The 19,449-nt window shown below is 40.4% G+C and overlaps 1 protein-coding gene across 1 annotated transcript; it reads left to right on the plus strand.

Annotated features, from left to right (window-relative positions):
- The first annotated feature begins 6,467 nt into the window (after positions 1-6,467).
- Positions 6,468-10,315, plus strand: LOC148018985 (cytochrome P450 716B1-like). Its single transcript, XM_087701494.1, has 4 exons — positions 6,468-7,516; positions 7,980-8,516; positions 8,842-9,020; positions 9,471-10,315. The coding sequence occupies exons 1-4, from the start codon at positions 6,883-6,885 to the stop codon at positions 9,765-9,767; spliced, it is 1,647 nt and encodes a 548-aa protein (XP_087557620.1). The 5' UTR covers positions 6,468-6,882; the 3' UTR covers positions 9,768-10,315.
- The last annotated feature ends 9,134 nt before the right edge of the window (positions 10,316-19,449 follow it).

Consider the following 19,449-nt stretch of genomic DNA (forward strand, 5'->3'; position numbering starts at 1 on the left):
GAATTATCTCTCAAGATGGGTTGAGACTAGAGCCACCATTGGAATCACCAACAAGGATGTTAGAATGAGGTTGGAACCTTCATATATGAATGAGGATGTATGTTGTGAGCTTGGAATTCTATTGGAGATCTTATCTTACGAGGTCTAAAATTTATCCTTTTGGAATGAGGTTGGAACCTTCATATTATGAGGATGTATGTTGTGAGCTTGGGACTCTATTGGAGATCTAATCTTAAGATGTCCAAAACTTATCCTTTTGGATATAAAGCTACGAAATTGTATAAGTTGTATCTCAAATGTATACACTAAAGGGTCAATGCCAAGCTACTTAGCAAGTTTTGATAGATCATTAAGGATGCTTCACATCCATAAGTTTATGACTACAAGCATGTGAAAATGGTGTTAGAAACACTAAAAGTTTTCACATTTATACGAAAATGTTCTTAAAGATGAACATAAAAATACATGCTTTACTAGCTTGTTTTGACCCTTTTTTTTTCCAACCACTATCTTGTGTTGATCACATTTCCCTAAAACCATTTCTTTTTAACCTTTCTTATTGATGACAAATGGAATTAAGGTCCAAATTGCCACAAAAGTGGCATTTCTACTACAAGACCAGTGTTTAGAGCATTTTGTTAGCGTTTATCCAAAACCTTTATTACATTAGCACATGATTAAGAGAACACGTTTTCCTTGTATTGCTAAGGTATCAAATTCTCAAATCATCTTAAGAATGTCTTCTTGTTGTTCATATGAGCCTTTATAATACTTACATTGAATGACTGGAGAGGTTTCCCTCATACTAATAAGGTATCAAGTCCTTGGATGATCTTAAGAAAATCTTCTTAATATTTCTTGGAGCCTTTATGATATCCACATGAATATACATTTGTTTTATTTGAGAAATTGACTTGGATAAGGTATCAACTTCTAGGATGATCTTAAGAACACCACACAAGGGAGATTCACATTCACACACATTGAGTCTTGGGCATGTTATAGAGGTTCCTCCCTTCTTAGGATAATAAGATAGATGATTCCCAATCGACTATAATTCAAATTCAATCATAATGATGTCATTAGCAAGGACATAAAATACAATTGTGGTCAAATGGGAAATCAGATCCCTTGTCAATCCACATGGGATCGACATGCTATCTTTAGGGCACTTTAGATCATCAGCCTTACTTAATAGGATATCACCTTGAAGTATCCTAGACTGTGGCCTTTTGGTCAACTATTTGTGGTGACTCTCAATAAGATGCACCACCTATTAAGACCAAAATGGACATGATGCTAGTACTATGGCTCTCTAACCCCCACAACCTCATAGCCATGAGCATCTAATGATGCACTTTTTAGTCCTATCTCAAACTCCAAGTAGGAGTCACACACTCTAGTGACATGTTAGTATATCCACATAGGCTTAAAGATGAATTCTACTTCTAGTGGCTCCTCCCATAACTCGTAGGTATGACTCACCCTAGCCTTGGAGCTAAGGCCTATGGTGAATCAAATAACGCAAACTTTATAAAGAACAACACAAGCTCCATTCAGCCTTACTATAAGCCAAGGACCCCACTTCAAGCTTTAGTGAGGATGGCCTCACCGTACTCAATCATAATGAAAACAAGTGTTATGCATCATTCCAAAGCCTATGTTGATGCATGAAATGACTTAGACACATGGAACTAGGGCCACACCTATGCGAGCACATGTGCTACACTTTAAATTTATTGCATTCATATGCATATTTATCAAATTTTCATGCCTTTGAGATGAAAGTATTATTCATTATGAGGATTCTTTGATCCAATTCTCATTATTTTGCATAGCTTTGTTATTACCCTTTGATTTTTCCATCACAATTTTTTGATGCACAAACAAGAAAAATACATAGAAAAAAAAAGACATGAACTATGAAATATACAAGTCACAAATATTGAATGAATGCTAGATAGTACATGGGTTTTTAGGTGTTCTCATGTGTATGAGCTTAGGCTTGCTATTACGAGAGGCCACTAATGCAAATCCATAGCCATTGCTAACCTTCCATGCTCTCCACAAACTTGCCTCACATGTGAATTGGGTGCTTACATGTTGCATTTCCTTTCTGCATGTTAATAACAATTAATAGAAAACATTAGAACATAGACTACCCAAAATCCATAAATGTGGAAAAATGAAAATATTAAGGATTGACAAAAGTTAAATGATGAACCTAATCAATAGAGACACCAAATCCTCTTTATTTTTCTGAAGGACACATCATGTGACAGAGGTGCCATGAAGGGTAGGAATGGTGATGGATCGAAGGATTGATGGGAGAGTGGATGGGGGATTTTCTTTGAGTATTCCTCTCTTCCCTCCTCATGGACATCAATGGAGAAGGGTTGAATAGGGGGGTTTGATATAGGATGAGGGTTGCCATCATATATTGCACTCCTCCATGTCATCCAAAAAGATTTATTTAAATCCTTTTTCAAAAGACTATTAATCTTAGTCATTTTATTGTTGTTTGGTTTTTGGTTATATATTTTTCTACTATTCCTTTTGCTCATTATTATCTTCTCCCACTTCACATCCATTGACTCGATCTCTTTGTCGAGTTCAACTTTAGATGATTGTCATTTCAACTCTCCCAAGCTTGGGAAAGGGAAAACTACCACTATACTATTGGAACATTGCAAAAAGAGCTTAGGAAATTTCCCTCTCAAAGAAGAAGAGAAAATGGGAGAATGTGAAGGATCCAAAGACATTAAGAAGGGAATGAATTTTTTTAAAATTAAACAATGGGATTTTATTTATTTATTTTTGGGGGGTATATGGAAAAGGGTTTGTATTGAAAGTCTATTGATAGGAAAAGTGGTAAATGTGCACATATGGAAAAGGTTTTGTATAGAAAGTAAAGTAGTAGGAAAAGCGGTAAAGGTGCAATAAGGAAACCACACATCGCCAAGGAGAGATTTGAAAGATAGATTCGAGGATTTGCATCTACCATTCAAAAGATGTGTGATGTGTTGCTTGAGAGTATTCTTGAGCATGTGATAAGTCATGTTGAAAGGCCTAATTGTATGCAAAATCTACAAGCATAAAAATGATTGAAAATATTTATGACTCCCATTACCCTTTTGTGCAAGTTATAAAGGTTCCTCTTATACATGAAGAATGTTCAAGAAAAGCTCTTGTGTTCTCCATTCTCTAAGCTCATGCAATGGTATTTCTATATGTTGGTTCCTCTTATACATGAAGAATGTTCAAGAAAAGCACTTGTGTTCTCCATCCTCTAAGCTCATGCAATGGTATAATTGTTTAACTTCATCGATTGATTGTCTATTTTAATATGCCAATTTAGGTGAGGTTGCCATTTTTCTATATGTTGGTGGTGAGACCATCAAAGCCCCATATTATGGCCATTTGAGATAGGCATGTATAGTGGCTTTGACATTTTATTTGATTTATTTTATTAACTATTGAATTGATTTGGCCCTTAAAGGAAGCCTTTTCTAAAGCTTTGGATCACATTTTTGTGCTAACCATTTTGCACCCAGGATGTTCTTTTCTATTTAATTAGCATATAGAAATCTCTATTTTAAGTTATAGTAACAATAATAGAATAAAGATTTGGTACAATTCAACAAATAGAGCATGTGACCTTTGATCCAAGGGTCATGCAAAGTATTAGGAAACGATGCCAATTTCTTAGTGAATGGATCAATTGGGATTACAAATGAGGTTTAATCTTTGATTGATTTAGAAGACTTTGACGGCATGAGTCACTCAACAAGAGGCTAGAGAGATTGAAAGGATGCTAACATTTGGGATGTCAATATGAATGTTGTAAGGCTACTATGTTTCCAATGATGCAAGGGTTATGGTGAATTGGAACATGTGACATAAGTACACTGCATGCATCAATGTGTGCAATGGCTAAAAGTTTACTTTGTCCCACAAACTTTAACATTTACATTATGTATGGACTATGTGGTTGCACCTATTGGAAGAGCAAGCGATTGCTCTAGGAAAGCTTACACCTCATTCACTCACATGTAGGGGAGCCCTAAAGAGCAACTCTAATCAATGTTAGCAAGTTTATGCCACATTGATAGTAATGACACAATAGAATCATGGATTGCTTCTCAAAGGAGAAGAGTGAGGTGTTTAATCATTTCCAAAGGTTAGTGTTTTTCTAAAGGGCTTTTCCAAAAGAGAGAATCGTCATAAGGTGAAAAGATTGGGACATGACCTTGTGGGTTGCACCTTTTATGAAGATATTCATATCACATTTGTTTAAATGATATCACAAAGTCCCATTTACTTACATGTTATAGCCAATAAAATGGCTCCTTAAGGAAACTTGCTTTTTTTTTTGGAGATTGAAATAAAGAGGCCCTTTTGGAAATATAAACCCATAAATTTATCCAAAAATCCTCAAATAAGAAAACATTTCTATTGATTGACACGGGGTACACTTCACTATTTGAGGTGTGCCCCCTGAGTACTAGACATAATTAGGGTAAATTACGCATGTGCACAATCTTGATGAAGTTGGAAAAATATCTAGATCACGAGGTTGAAAAATGCATTGTTACTATATACTCACTTGAGGGGAAGAGAGGAAGTATGTTTACATTTGAATAGAAATGTAGAAATAAAATATGAAGTGTGAATTGAGATGCATGTTGAAATTCGAACATGGAGATTTGAGATGATTTCCTTGACATGACCAATGAAATATATAAAGATGAGTGACTTTATTAATCACATGCTCTATGTATCCTATATAGGTTTGTTTCCCTTTGGCAAGTGCATTTCGTATACTTTTGTGACACGTTGTAAGATAGCAAGCTCATATATTAAAGTGGTCGGTTTGTTTTACATGTGATTTTATAAGGATACATACATGTATGGCCAGCGATGTGTATATTGAGCTTGTTTTGTGTGTACTTAACTCAAAAACAACTTTAGACAAGCTTTTTAAAAAATTTGGTTTGTTTCAATGGCAAGTAATTAGAGCGTTTGGGTGTAATTAATTAAGTGGTCAAGGGGGGAGCCTTGCAATGATCATGAAAAGATAGAGCTTGCTTCATCATAGGACCTCCTTTTTTTTTTGAAAAAATCCTTCTCAAAATTGTGCAAGAAAGAAAAATGCCTCCCAATAATTCATAATCTTGTTCACAATGTTTTTGAGAAATTATCATTCAAATTTTCAAATTCCTCCTCAAAGGATTTATATAGGGTTAAATCAACCTAAAATTTAAAGGCCATAACACCTTTCAAAGGGGGTTTTATCCTTCTAGAGAAGGGTTATAAACACATTACAATTCAAATAAAAATCGCAAGAAACTTTGAAAAATATATGTATATCTTCCAATCTCTTTAATAAGTTCATTTTTGAATGAATATGGTCTTGCCCATCTATTAATAGATTCTAAGTACATGCATAAATCATATTGTATATACTAATGCCATTACAAAATATGATTTTCATAAGGATTGAATGTATATCAAATTTTAGGGTTTTAAAATACTTAAAAATAAATGCTACATATTCATTTTGTATTATCATTGAAAAAATGAATACATAATAATAATACTTAATTTGGATAATAATCATCATAGTCATTTTGTTTAATAGTTGAAATTTTGATTTATAATGACGATATTCAATTTGGACAAGTCTATGACTATTATTAATATCAAGATTACATAGGAATACTAGTTTCGTCCAAAGGGGGGGGGGGGGGGGGGGGGGGGGGGGGGGGGGGGGGGGGGGGGGGGTTGCAAAATGAGAAAGGGGGGTTTCATTCATAAACATTATGCATATTACATGGATTCAGCATAAATGAATTTTCAAATATCATTTTCACACATTTTTTACATACAAAAGGATGCCATATAAAGGGCTATTTACAAATTGAATAAAAATATGATATATTTTATTTTTTAAAATACATAAATAATGATATTTATAAATAGACTTTGAACTCATATAATATAGAGGGTATACATATAGCAAACTCCCCCAAGCCTATATAAAAATATTTAACATCTAAAGAAAAAATCCTGTACTATTTATTTCAAACAAAAGTTTTGCACTAATTGATATAGGATCTATAATTTATTTGCTTTAAACTAAAGCAAAAACTAGTTTCCTTAAACAAATACCAACCACAAGTATTTAGCAATTTGAATATGCAACAAATCGAATTTCCTAAATTTTAACAAAGCAAAAAAAAAAAAACATAAAATGTACTAATATATATATATATATGTAAACTCAAACAAATTTTACTTTTTCTCTCTCCATAAATCTCTGTATTAGACACACACACATATCTAGCATTATCATAGCTCCTCAAATTCTAACTTCCAACCACAAACTTTAAGGAAACGTGTCAATGTTGCAATGATAAAAAGATTTGTTTGACTCTTAAGAGGAGGGGGGGGAGGTCGATCACTTCCCTTACAAATTTGCTCTTTGCAATGGTTGGGCTGTCACCTACCATACGGATATCTATCTATCATTTGGTATGCATGCGCCCTCTATATAACATATGCCAACACACCTAACATATGCGTATGTGTGAATTTTCAGAAAACCAAAGACCTTACAGGGGGCATTCGCAGTCATACGCGCTCCTCTCACTGCCACCATGGAAGCTGCTGTCACTGCCACCATAGCAGCAGCAGTTGCTCCATTATCATCTCTCTCTCTCCAAATTGTTTCCTTAGTAGTCTTCCAGTTACCATTATTCTCCGTGTCAATTGTTTCCTGAATAGTCTGACAGTAATCTCTCTCTCTCTCTCTCTCTCTCTCTCTCTCTCTCTCTCTCTCTCGCCTGCGCGCGCACGCTCGGGTATAGTCCTCCTTCCCGAATGGGGAAATCCGGCTGGCTATGCCTAGTCGCTGCTGCTGCAGCAGCATCAGCAGCTGCCCTTTCCCGACTAGCCAATATTTCCGAAGGCCCTGCAGCGATTTCCCCGCTAGCAGGAGCGGCTCTGCTGGCGGCAGCCGCCGCCCTGGCCGCCGAAATCGTCCACGTGTGGCCCCTCATTACCGCCGAATGGCGGCGCCTCCGCTACCTGTGGCGGCACCGCACAGCCGCCCCGCCCCTGCCGCCGGTCAGCATGGGGTGGCCTTACTGGGGCGAGACGCTGCCGTACATGGCGGACGCGGACGCGTGGTACGCGGCGCAGCGGGCCCGGCACGGCGGAGCGGCCGTGTTCTGCAGCTCGCTGCTGGGGTCTGCCACGGTGGTGATGCTGGAGCCGGAGGCGCACGAGTTCGTGCTCCGCAATGAGAACCGCCTGTTCGAGAGCAGCTGGCCGCGGTCCCTGCGGGAGCTTGAGGGCCGCCACGCCGTCAGCATGGTGGTGGGGCCCGCCCACAGCCGCCTCCGCCGCGCCATCCACTCCTTCCTCAATGCGGATACCCTGCGCGCATTCACGCGCCGCATCGACGGCATCGTCCTGTGCCACCTCCAAGGCCCTCAGTGGCCCTGTACTTCAGGTAACTCAGATCTACACACCTCTCTCTCTCTCTCTCTCTCTCTCTCTCTCTCTCTCTCTCTCCAACCAAGAATAAATGGTTTGAGAGATACATATAATAAATAGATAGCCAGCTCTCCCCACCACCACCACTACCATCATCATCATCTTCTTCTTCTTCTTCTGGTTCTGCTTGGCATCATATGTAGCCATAGGGAATATTGGGATATCATCATCATCATCATCTCAACCTGAATTTCAACATGTCAAGTCTCTTTGAAGAAGGAGGAAAAAAAACACTGAATTCAATACTTGATTCTCCCTGTTCTTCTTTAAATTTTTTTAAGTCTTACATATCAGTGCATAATAGGTATAATACATAATATATATTGGTTTGGACTGGACAGCCATCATTTCTTACAACTCCCACTCCCTCTGTCTGTCTGTTCCTGTGTCTCTCTCTCTTCTTGTATCTCTGTTCATAGGCAAAACCATGCGCGCCTTCCCAGCACTTCAGAAGCTGGCCTTCGAGTTGAACGCAGAGCTGTTCATGGGTTTGAAGCCAGGGCCGGAGCTAGATGAGCTGCACACGCACTACGAGGACTTCACTGCAGGCTTGGGATCACAGCCCCTGGACCTGCCATGGACTGTCTTTGGCAAGGCCAAGAGGGCCCGAGGGGTGCTGCTCAACTTCATGTTCCGCAAGGTCAATAGCCGACGGGAAGAGCTGCTCATGCGGCGCCGGTCTAGTACTGTCACAACCGTCGAAGAGATGCAGAACCAGGTGCTAGAAGAGGATGACGATGATGGTGACCATCAGAATGGGATCAGGGAGAGCAGCTTTCTAGACCTGCTGCTCATGTCAAAGGACGAGGAGACAGGGGAGCTGTACAGTGTGGAGGAGATAGCTGAGAACATGCTCCTCATGGTCCATGCTGGCCAAGATACCACTGCTACGGCCTTGGCTGTGACCTTGAAGCATCTGTCCATGTCCCCCATCATATTGGCTCAACTCAGATCAGGTATATGTGTGTGTGTGTGTGTGTGTGTGTGTGTGTGTGTGTGTGTGTGTGTGTGTGTGTACACAGGCGTCAATGTTTACATCAGTATGCAGAGTAACAATATTAATGTACATAACTTGTCCTCCTTTTCCTGTTGGCTTTCATCTTTAAATGTGCAGTTAGTTATTGTCCATTTATCTCTCTGATCCCATCGGATCATTGTCCATTTATCTCTCTGATCCCATCGTATGATCCGCTGATCTAGGGAAAAATGCACTGATTAAACTTTGGTCAATATCTAATGTCCCAGTACTGAACCTGATTACTTGATATATTGATGCTGCAGAGTGCAATGCCTTGGCAGCTTCCAAGAAGGTAGTCAATCGAGACGATCTGAAAAGCATAAAGCTACTGAGGTGTATGATTAGCGAGGGGTTGCGCTTGTGTCCACCCGTGTCGGCCTTGTTCAAGCAAGCCAAGGATGACGTCCACTTCAAAGGATACACCATCCCCAAGGGTTGGAAGGTAGAGCGCCAGATGATCTCTTCTTATACATTGCAGATTATTATTGAGTTTTGAGATCATAACATAAGCAATATGATCACACGAGGTCATATCAGTGTAAAATCTAGATTCGTGCTCTGATATGCATGTGCGTGAGACAACTGTGAGCCTGGCATCAACTGTGAGTGTTAGCTGCTACATTGAACCATGAATTGATTTTGAAGATGGAATGATTAACGATGTACTAGCATAAACTATGATAGCATATATTAGCAATCAGCCCAATATGCAAGTGTTTACTCAAGTGCTCCAATTGTCCAAAGACTGCATGTGAGAGCATCAGCAAATCAAAAGCATGCAATTCGGACTAGGATGGCATCTAACAGTACTCTAAGCATATGCAATTCAAGAACGCAGTCATCCATGGATTCCTGGCATGATATTATGTTAATGGTTTGATGAATATTGCAGGTCCATCTCGCCTTGCGCTACACCCACTTAGGGCAGCAATACTTCCCGGATCCCTTGAAGTTCGATCCCTCTCGATTCGAGAAGAGGAGAGGTAGCTTTGCCTACTTGCCATTCGGCCAAGGTGCTCGAATCTGCCCAGGCATGGAGTTTGCGAAGATAACCATGGAGCTCTTCTTCTTCCATCTTGTCACCAAATTCGAGTGGGAGTTGCTGGATCCCCTCGAGAGAATCGTGGTTCAAACGTTCGCACCATACCCTGAACACGGCCTTCCAATCAAGCTTACCTCCAAAACCTAAAGACCCTAGGAACCACCCACCTCACTTATGTCTTATAACCTTCCCGTGACTTGCTTGTTGAAAGGTGTTAAGCTATCCATACAGTAATACTGATCTTCATTCTTGAGATTAATTACCAACCAATGCAATTTTAAAAAACTACTTGACAACCTCCCAAAGGAGTCACCATTATGAGTCCTATCAAATATCGATATCTATGGAATTGGCATTGAGTCTAGCCATACATCCTTCTGAAGCCTCCTAATCTTCCCCATGACCTCATTGTTCTAATTGGCCTTAACCATGCCCTCGAGGCTCCATCACAAGTCTCAAAAACATGAACTTCTATGGAGGTCTTAATCACATTGCATACTGGACCAATCACCTAATTGGCACATGCTCATGCCAATCTACACACATGATGTATCTTCTATGTATGGACCATTATGAGGAGTGAAAATATTTTTTAAATATGTATTTATGTGGAGTACTTGCAAGTTGCATGTGAATCTGTACATGCATGTGTGTGTATGTGTTTTTGCATATATACTCAATATTACGGCAAGAATGTGTCAAGCTATCACAAAATAAAAGCCTTTAGTTCCATTTTTGCTACTAAAATATTTGAGTAAAGCTATATTCAATTTAGATGGTCATGTGTTTGTTGAACAATTGAGTGTTTATACTTTTTGAAAGGCAAACAACTGTACCACTCAAGGTTAAACTGACCTAGGAGTAAAACCTCAACATAACTAAAAAGATTAAGAATAAATATTATTGTGCGATGATTGTGAGCATCTAGTATAGTCACAAAAAGGCATCATTAAATTGACCTAGGAGTAAAACCTCAACATAACTAAAAAGATTAAGAATAAATATTATTGTGAGATGATTGTGAGCATCTAGTATAGTCACAAAAAGGCATCGAGTACTCAATCTTGATGCAAAGTACATTTGATTGAAAAATTTACATAGATGCATGTGCACATGCACATATATTGTGTGCATAGAGTTATATGCAAGTGCAAGCTTATGCACACACTATGCATAGTATGTTAAGTACGAACATATCCATGTCTTCATATCTATATGTGAAGCATAGGTTTTACACAAACATTTTTGCTTGCTTAAGGTCACTATGCTAAATATGCATGCATTTTTTTTTTAAAATCCTAACTTCTTATAATAACAAGAATCATCATGATGGAGACGGACGAGAGAACGTTCTAGAACTGGCCTTGCATTATAATACTCCTGACGAGACGGCAGTCTCATCATGGCCCATTGATGAGACACGTGCACCCCCGACATGCATGCAGGAGAACTCAGGCAAGAGGAAGAGAACAGAAGACATGCAGGTTGAGCACACACAACCGAAGCCTGACTATCGACAGGCTCTGAAATCGAATGCCTTGGACATGGCTGAAGTGGAGAGGACTCTCCGCCTGGATCAGTCATGGCGCAGTGTTGAATGCAAAGCCCAGATGCAGGAAGGCGCTAGAGTTCACAAAGCGGCCATCACCCTCCCGCTTGACAAGGTACGACAGAGGTACGCTGACCTGCTTACTACAGCTGCCTACTTGTATTTTTTGGGTCGCTCACCAGTGGAAGAAGAATTTGCACGCTGGTTTGAAGGTACATATCAGAGTAAAGCAACATTGCTGCAGTTCCGTTTTGAGGGAAAAGGCTTTTACCTTGTTATTCTTGCCTCAAAGATTGAACACGATTGGCTTCTGGCCTCCTCAGTGGGCTATCGCGGTAACTTGGTTTATACTATTCCTTGGTCCTCAACTTTCTCTCCTGAAGGAGTCTTGCTCCATGAGTGCCCAGTTTGGGTATCTATGCTGGATTTACCGCCCTGGCTGGACGGTGAACTTGCAACGATCGCATCGACCCTTGGCAAAGTGCTCTATACCCCAACCGTCACCAATGCATGGGGGTTGCTACGCAAGGATCATCGTTTTTGCGTGTTATGGAATCGCTATGTTGACCCCCCGGAATACTTGCAACTATAGGATACTTCAGGTATGGAGATTGCTCTCCGTCTCAAATTCTCCCCATTTCCTGACTCTTGATATTTATGTCATGCCAGTGGACACTTTGCAAAGGCATGTCTGCAGCAAATGGAAGGTGGGAAAGGTCCCGAGGGGAAAAAAGAAACTCACAATAACCCTGCCGAAAGCTCTCAATAGCCCGCATCAGGTTCTGCTGAAGGAAACAATAGGGTGGCAGAAGAAAAAGGCAAACAGAAGGAATCTGAATCTGCACAGACCTTGCAGACGAACAAAGGGAGTTCGAAGGAGAAGGCAAATGCACCTAGTGCTCAAGCCCAGAAGAGCAACCAGAGCAGCCCGTCAAGCGACAAGGAGAACATACCACCCAAAACTCAGGGGAAAAAGAGCAATGCAGTCAAGAACCCTGGTAAGGTGTCAATCAAATGTCTTGCTTGACAGCCAATGGTTGACAGAATTTCTATGCTCCTATTGGGGATCATGAGCTCATGGACGCCCCTGATGTCGTGGCCTGAACACTCGAGATGGTCCCCCAAGATTAAAATGATGTCCTGGAATGTCAGGGGCCTTGGGTCTAATCTCCGTAAACAGATATGCTATGGAATAGTCAAGAGATATAAGCCACATGCTTTAGCCCTGCAAGAGGTTAAAATGGATGAAGAGGCAATAACATGCTTTGTTATTGAAGGGTACTCAGTATTTTGGGATCTCAGGGGAAGAGGCAAAGGGGGCACGATCCTCCTGGTTCATGACATGCTTAAACCACGCTTTGCATGGAAGATAGGAGATGGTTCAGCTGTAGCGGCCCAGGTGGATTGTTGGGGTGAAGATATCTTGCTTATTTCTGTATACGCAGCCAATATCTCGGTGCAAAGGGCCAAACTCTGGTGTATGCTCAAAGATCTTCTGAATAAACACCCTGCATTGGTTGTAGGAGATTGGAACATGACCTGTCTTCCTACAGACCACTCACATGGTTCAAGGTGCATGCTTCAGGAAGAGATTGATGCATGGCAAATGCTTGAGCTCACCTGTGAATTAAAGGATGTTGCCTGCCTGGCCCTAGGCACTACCTGCATCCCGTACACATGGCATAACCAACACATGGAAGAAACCTGGCGAGCGAGTCGGCTTGATCGGTTCTATGCTTCTCAGGGTGCCTGGTGGATGTGTGGGAGAATTACCTACCGCACAATTATGGAAATTACTTCATCAGATCATTTGCCTATTCTAATTGCATGTCGTGTTGTCATCACAGGGAGGACGCAAGGGGGCCCTCCCCCATTTCGCCTCAATGTATCCTTCTTGGAGGATAAATATTTCCTACAGAAAGTAGAGCAGGCTTGGAACAGTGCAAGAGATCCGGATCTCCCTCCAGATTTCAGATGGCAAAGATGCCTGTCTGCTGTGACTAAGGTGGCAAAGGACCACGGGAGGAGACTGGCATCTAGGAGGAGGCGAGAAGGTGAAAGGGTTGTTAAGGTACGGGAGCAGCTTCTCAATGTAATAACCAATTGCCCTAACGACTCCTTTGCTCAAACTCTGCTGAAAGAAGTAGAGATATACTTGAAGGCTCAAGAATAGTATGCAGTGCAGACTGCGAAGGTACTCCTGAGGGGTCAATGGGAGGTATATGGAGACGCCCCCAACTCTTTTTTCCTCAGGTCCCTCAAAGCCAAACAAAGGAAGGAGGTGATCGCTGCTATGGAAGATGAAGAAGGGAACGTGCATACAGATGAGCACACAATAGCAAGAATCCTTGAAAAGCATCTAGCCTCCATTGTCGGCACAGAGCCTGACTTGCCGCGTGACTATAATGCAAAGGTAAGCAGCTTTCTAGAAGGATTAATTTCTCCTATCTCTACTGAAGAAGCTTTACTGCTGGACCGTCCCTTTACGCAGGAGGAAGTTCACTTTGCAGTGTCTTGCATGAAAACTAGGAAGGCACCGGGACCTGATGGTCTGCCAACTGAACTTTTTCATAAAATCTGGGAAATCTGTGGGCAAGATATGGTGAATATGATGAACTACATCAGGAAGACTGGCTATATGCTCAGAGAGGCCAACCAGGGGTTAATCAAACTGGTTCCCAAGTCGCCTTCTCACACTAAACCCTCCAACTGGCGACCATTATCCATGTTGAATTTCACCTATAAGGTGATGTCTAAAACATTGGCTCTTAGGATCAAGAGCCTATTGGGAAGAATTGTCCATGTCAGACAATATGGATTTGTTAGTGGCAGGAAAATACAAGATGCTATATTAAATTTAGTACTTTCAATTGACATGGCCCTTGCTCATAGTTCAGATTTTGTCTTAGTCAACATCGACTTAGACAAAGCCTATGACAGAGTCAATTGGGTGTTCATCAGGAAGGTTCTTGAGGCCTTTAAATTCGGGCCAACCTTTATTAGGTTGATTACATCATTCTTCACGAATGCTACAGCAGCCATCAGCATCAATGGTAACTTAACCACGTCCTTTCCTCTTAAGAGATCTATTAGGTAAGGCTGTCCACTCGCTCCACTTCTGTTTGCATTAATCACAGATCCATTGCTCGTGCAATTGATAAGAAAGTCCAGGAAGGGGTTATTAAAGGCATGCCATTGCCAGATGGCACTTGCTCACCTTCACAGTTTTTTGCAAATGATAGCTCATCCCTTGTGGCTGCGGAGAAAGAGTCAGTTGATGCCCTTATGGACACCTTCAATGAGTTTGCTCTACTATCTTCATCCATCATAAACAGGAGTAAGACTGAGTCTCTCCCCCTTAACTTGGAGGGACCCCAGGAGTGGATGCTTGGTTATGGCTTCAAGGTTATCAGTCCCGGCGAAGTGGTAAGGTATTTAGGAGCACCGATTGGTGTTGGTCTGACAACACGGCAAAGATTTCAATGGTATGGGGGTAAAATTCAGGAGAAGGTCTCTAAATGGTTTAGTGCCCCCCTCACATTGGCTGGGAAGCTCACGGTCATCAAGAATGTTCTTTCTTCTCTGACAGTTTACATGGCATCCTTGTTTTCTTTCAGCAAAGCATCTTGGGGCCTAATCGAGAAGCTGTTAAGACAGTTTCTGTGGAGAAAGCCTAATGGTACCAGCATATCCCAGATTGGTTGGGATTATGTTACCGCCAGGAGAGATGAAGGTGGTGCATGGATTGAGCCTTTGATGGATAAAGCCAATAGACTCACCTTCAAACTGATTCTCAGGATGAATCAAGGGCAACCGTGGTCTACCATCCTTACCACATGGATAGAAGGCTCAGGACAGAAATGGGCGGGGGCAGCCTGGCAAGATATTGTGTGCTGCTATCAGGACCCTATCAAGCTTCCTCAGTCCCCTTTAGCCCAAGCACTAGTCAGGAGTTGGCAATTAATAGTTTCGCAAGCTTCTTGGTCTACTAAATTTAGTCGGAAAGGCGACTATTCCCTAGCCTCATCAATCTGGTATAACCCCTTCGCATTTGACCCCCCAGCTACCCCCATTTTAGCCAATCGCACGCTCGCCAAGTCGATGTCAATTAAAGGGCTCAAATTCTGGACTCAACTATGGCTGCCTGATCAGAACAGATGGCTTACATTGGAGGACATCAAGATCAAATTTGGGCTCTTGGAGAATGAGATTCTATGGCTGAGCAAAATATTTACCTGTCTGAGACAGGATTGGCCCACACTTCATTTGTCTGCTCTTGCCCCCCACTGCTGGCATTAACAAGCTCTACTGACAAACAACTGATAAAATGCCGTGACAGGAAGGATCATGCTCCTCCATCCCCAGCAATTGCTCTAACTCTGAGTGAGAAATGGCGGAAACATTGTCCACATGCATCACTCTGCACCTGGCAAAGGAGGATCCGCAAGGTTTGGCATATCACACCATCGTATCGTCTGAACTGCTTCAGATGGAGATTATTACTCAGGAAATTCCCGCTTATATCAAGGCTGTCCAAAAGATTCTCTGTTTCCCCTCTATGTCCCCTCTGCAAGAGACACGAGAGGATGAGAAGCATCTTTTTTGGGAATGCCCTGCAATTCAGCCACTGTGGCATAGAATGAGGAAATGGCTGAAAGGATTCAATCTCAGATTTGACTTCGGCTTTGCTACTGTTTTTTTTTTGGAGACCATGGATCATTGGACGACGTTACCTGGCGACTGGTTATACTTTTGTCTACTGTGATCTTGAAAATCATTTGGCAAGAAAGGAACAACACTGTTTTTCAGAAGGCCCATCGGCTCCTGACTGAAGATCAGCTAAAGGAAGAGGTTTCTCTAGTGCTCAGAACTTTGAAATCCACTCATTGGGTGTTCAAACTGTGCTGTAAGAAATTAGGAACTATGGCTTGAGCTCTTTGTTTCTTGGCTGTAGCCAGCTGCACCCCCCCCTTTGAAATGGTGCTGTAAATACCTATTACCTTAGAGAAATGGAAAGCACATTATTTTAAAAAAAAGAATCATCGTGATAGGAAGCATTTGTACAACTTTGCATGTATATGTGTTGGGTAACATAACTACAAAGAATGACAACCAAGGATACACTTAAATCCCATATTAACATGTCCATTGAAGGATACAACAAAATCTTGCATTAACATATCTTTGGGGGGGTGTGGCCATACCAAAACCCATGGTCCCCAACACACACACATTTGCAAACATTTATCATATGTTAAATTACCATTTTATATTTATTCACCATGTAGAACCTTATGCAAAGTTGTATTATTTTTAGGAAAACGTGTTACTGGGGTTGAATGTTACCATTTTATATTTATTCACCATGTAGAACCTTATGCAAAGTTGTATTATTTTTAGAAAAACGTGTGTTACTAGGGTTGAATGTTAGGTAGTTGAGTGTGTGTGTAATGGTTTACAAACCTCTACATGTGTATACGCAATGTGCACTACATTTATGCAAGTGCAAGTTCATGTAGTTCATGCAAAATATGTAAATGTATGTTAACATGATTGTGTTCATGTATTCACATTTCTATGTGCAAGGTAGACTCTACATGTAACATTCACACAAATCAAGTGCATGCATCTTGGCAACAATTACAAAATCCATTAGGTCACACCATGTCATGGATTTGCTTTCTTTGTATCCCCATGCTAAATGCACATGCTTGCTTTATGATAAAACTTAAGTTCTTGGAAAAACAAGGTTCAAAATAGAAAATTTCCCTTACCATGTGACATCGTATTGAAAGATGCTAAATAGATACAATCCATAATGATAGAACAAACTCACATGGAGTCTCTAAGCTCCATTATAACAAGTTCAATAAAGCACCCTTCCTTAATTGCTAGAGAAGCTTGAGGATCCAATCCATCGACTTCTTTATTCTATAGGGCTGACCATCGTCATGATCAAACTCAAAGATGCAAAAACAAGCCACTTGCACACTTTGTGAATTGTGCCTCTCTAACTATGTGCCAAATATTCATCAAGCTAGGGGATATTCTCCTTTCAAAACTCATCACTACTTGTCACCAAGTCAGCCTATACAGTAGTCCAGCCCTATTTAACCAAATGTGGATTTTTTCCAAAGAACTCTACTCACTTTGCCTATATAGTGGTCCAACCCTATTTAACCAAATGTGGATTTTTTCCAATGTCTCACTTTGCAATATCAAATTAAGTATTGATGTTGTTCTTCCTAGATAGAAGATTGAGAGCTCTTTACACCTAACTATCCAATATCTCTAATAGGCAGTTTTTTGCATTGAGATTTTTCAAATTAACAATTCCTAATCTCAATGCTTAGTGTTTGATAAAGGGATATAGCCAATGGCAAGAAAAGTTTTTACTAATGCCACATCTATGGGCTCCATTTCCAAAGCAATCGCCTCCACATGTGTCCCACAATTTTCAACCAAATGCAAGGGGACTTGTGAGCACATGTGCCAATTTCCTCTTCTTCATTAGCTAGGTGTACCCTAATGGGATGTTGTAAATAAATGGGAGGACAACTCAACCTATCAATGGTTTATTTATATAATAATGAGCATTGCACCAAAATGAAGACATTTTACCCATGGATGTTGCCATGAATTCAAAGTGTACTTGGGCTCCTAGAATTTGTTCATGCATCCATGGAGTTAGAACAAAGTGTGGTGGCAGTAGCATGTGACTTAATCCCACCAAGATCAAAAGGTACATGCCCACCTAGGTTAAAAGGGAATCCATCCAAAGGGTAATACAATTTCTCTTGATCAAAATCCTCCTCATAGTCTTCACTTTTAGCATATTATACAACAATTGGATCCTCAATTTAGAGATTTCTCCTCGAAAGCTAAAAACTCTTCTCCTTGATACATATGCATTGCTACAACAGCCACAAATATTACTAAAATGACCTCTTGAGGTGATTCATGGCCGCAAACATCACTAACATGAGCTCTTGAAGATGCTTCATGGGCCATGATGTTCTCCTTCTACCATGTATGCTAAGATTCCATGCTTCCAATATCTATAATAATCTTGTAAATCTGTTACCTTTGCTTTAGTTTGACATCCCTTACCTTCCATAATCCAAGTATCTCTTTTAACCTAAATCAACATATCACCCTTTATATTAAGTCTTCTTATCCCTAGTTCATGCACAATTAGTAGGGCAGTCTTTAGCATAGCATATATTGCCTTAGTATTACCATGCACCTTCATCTTTATGATATCATTGCTATGCATACCCAACTTGAATTGTTTTGTTGACTATTTTCCTATCCAAATTTTAAAGACAAGTCCTTTTTAGGTTTCATCATAAGCTTTCCATTGAAAAAAAAACGAGAACAAAAGCATTCTCAAAATGTGATTGTTTAGATGGAAATTTTTGAATCTCCTTCTCTTTGATTGTTCTAGGATTGCCCTATATGCAAGCAAACCAGGAAGAGTAAATATAGTGCTTTCTTCCACAAGAGAAAGAGAAATGAAATTCCCCAAAAAATTCACCTACTTCAATATCTTTCTTAATAAATTGGTGTTATTAATCATTTGGGGAAAAATAGAGAAGCTAGTCAAAACCATACAAGTTTTGGGTAAGAAATAGGTATTAGATGCCATGCAACCAAACACTAGGTTGGACATGACTTTTTTCAACCTTTGTGAAATTCCTCTCTTCCTTTCTCATTATCTAACTTGCATACTAGATTGGCTTCTTATATTGTTGTACAATAGCATTGCTCCAATGACATATATCCCCAATAAAGGGTATATATAGAGATCCTTCCACCAGTTAGGTGAATGCAAGGTCTCTAACCTTCCCAATATCTCTTTTCCTTTCTAAAATATGCTTTCAGATTCCTTAGTCCATACCAAAGGATCCAACCTTACTACTTGTTGTAGAGGGAATAATAGCTGAGAAGCTAGGGGTATGTACCTAGATAATTACTTTAAGTTTGGAATAAATATTGTCAACTATTTTGTATCTTGCGAAGACAATAGCAACATCAAATCTTTTACCTTATCGAGATATGCTTGAATCCCATTATTTGACACTAGATGCCCTAAGTTGCACTTCTTGAGTCTGAGTTGAATCCTAGATCTATCCACCCTTCTAAATACCATATCAAGTTTCTCACAAAGATTGGGCCTAGCATTGTATACACGAAAGATTTTGATGAAAAACCATATAAACTTCCCTAAATAGGGAGCTAACACCTCATTTACCCTTCTTTGAAACCAAGTTGGCCCAT

Source organism: Lygodium microphyllum, chromosome 20, assembly GCF_053477565.2.
Source record: "Lygodium microphyllum isolate KBCC chromosome 20, Lygodium_microphyllum_v1.1.10, whole genome shotgun sequence".
NCBI classification, from domain to species: domain Eukaryota; kingdom Viridiplantae; phylum Streptophyta; class Polypodiopsida; order Schizaeales; family Lygodiaceae; genus Lygodium; species Lygodium microphyllum.

What these genes read in the sequence shown, in the direction of transcription:
- LOC148018985 (XM_087701494.1), top strand. Translation starts at nt 6,883, where the DNA reads ATGGGGAAATCCGGCTGGCTATGCCTAGTCGCTGCTGCTGCAGCAGCA. An exon ending in TCAGTGGCCCTGTACTTCAG is followed by an intron (nt 7,517 to 7,979) that starts GTAACTCAGATC and finishes CTCTGTTCATAG; the next exon opens with GCAAAACCATGCGCGCCTTC. An exon ending in ATTGGCTCAACTCAGATCAG is followed by an intron (nt 8,517 to 8,841) that starts GTATATGTGTGT and finishes TTGATGCTGCAG; the next exon opens with AGTGCAATGCCTTGGCAGCT.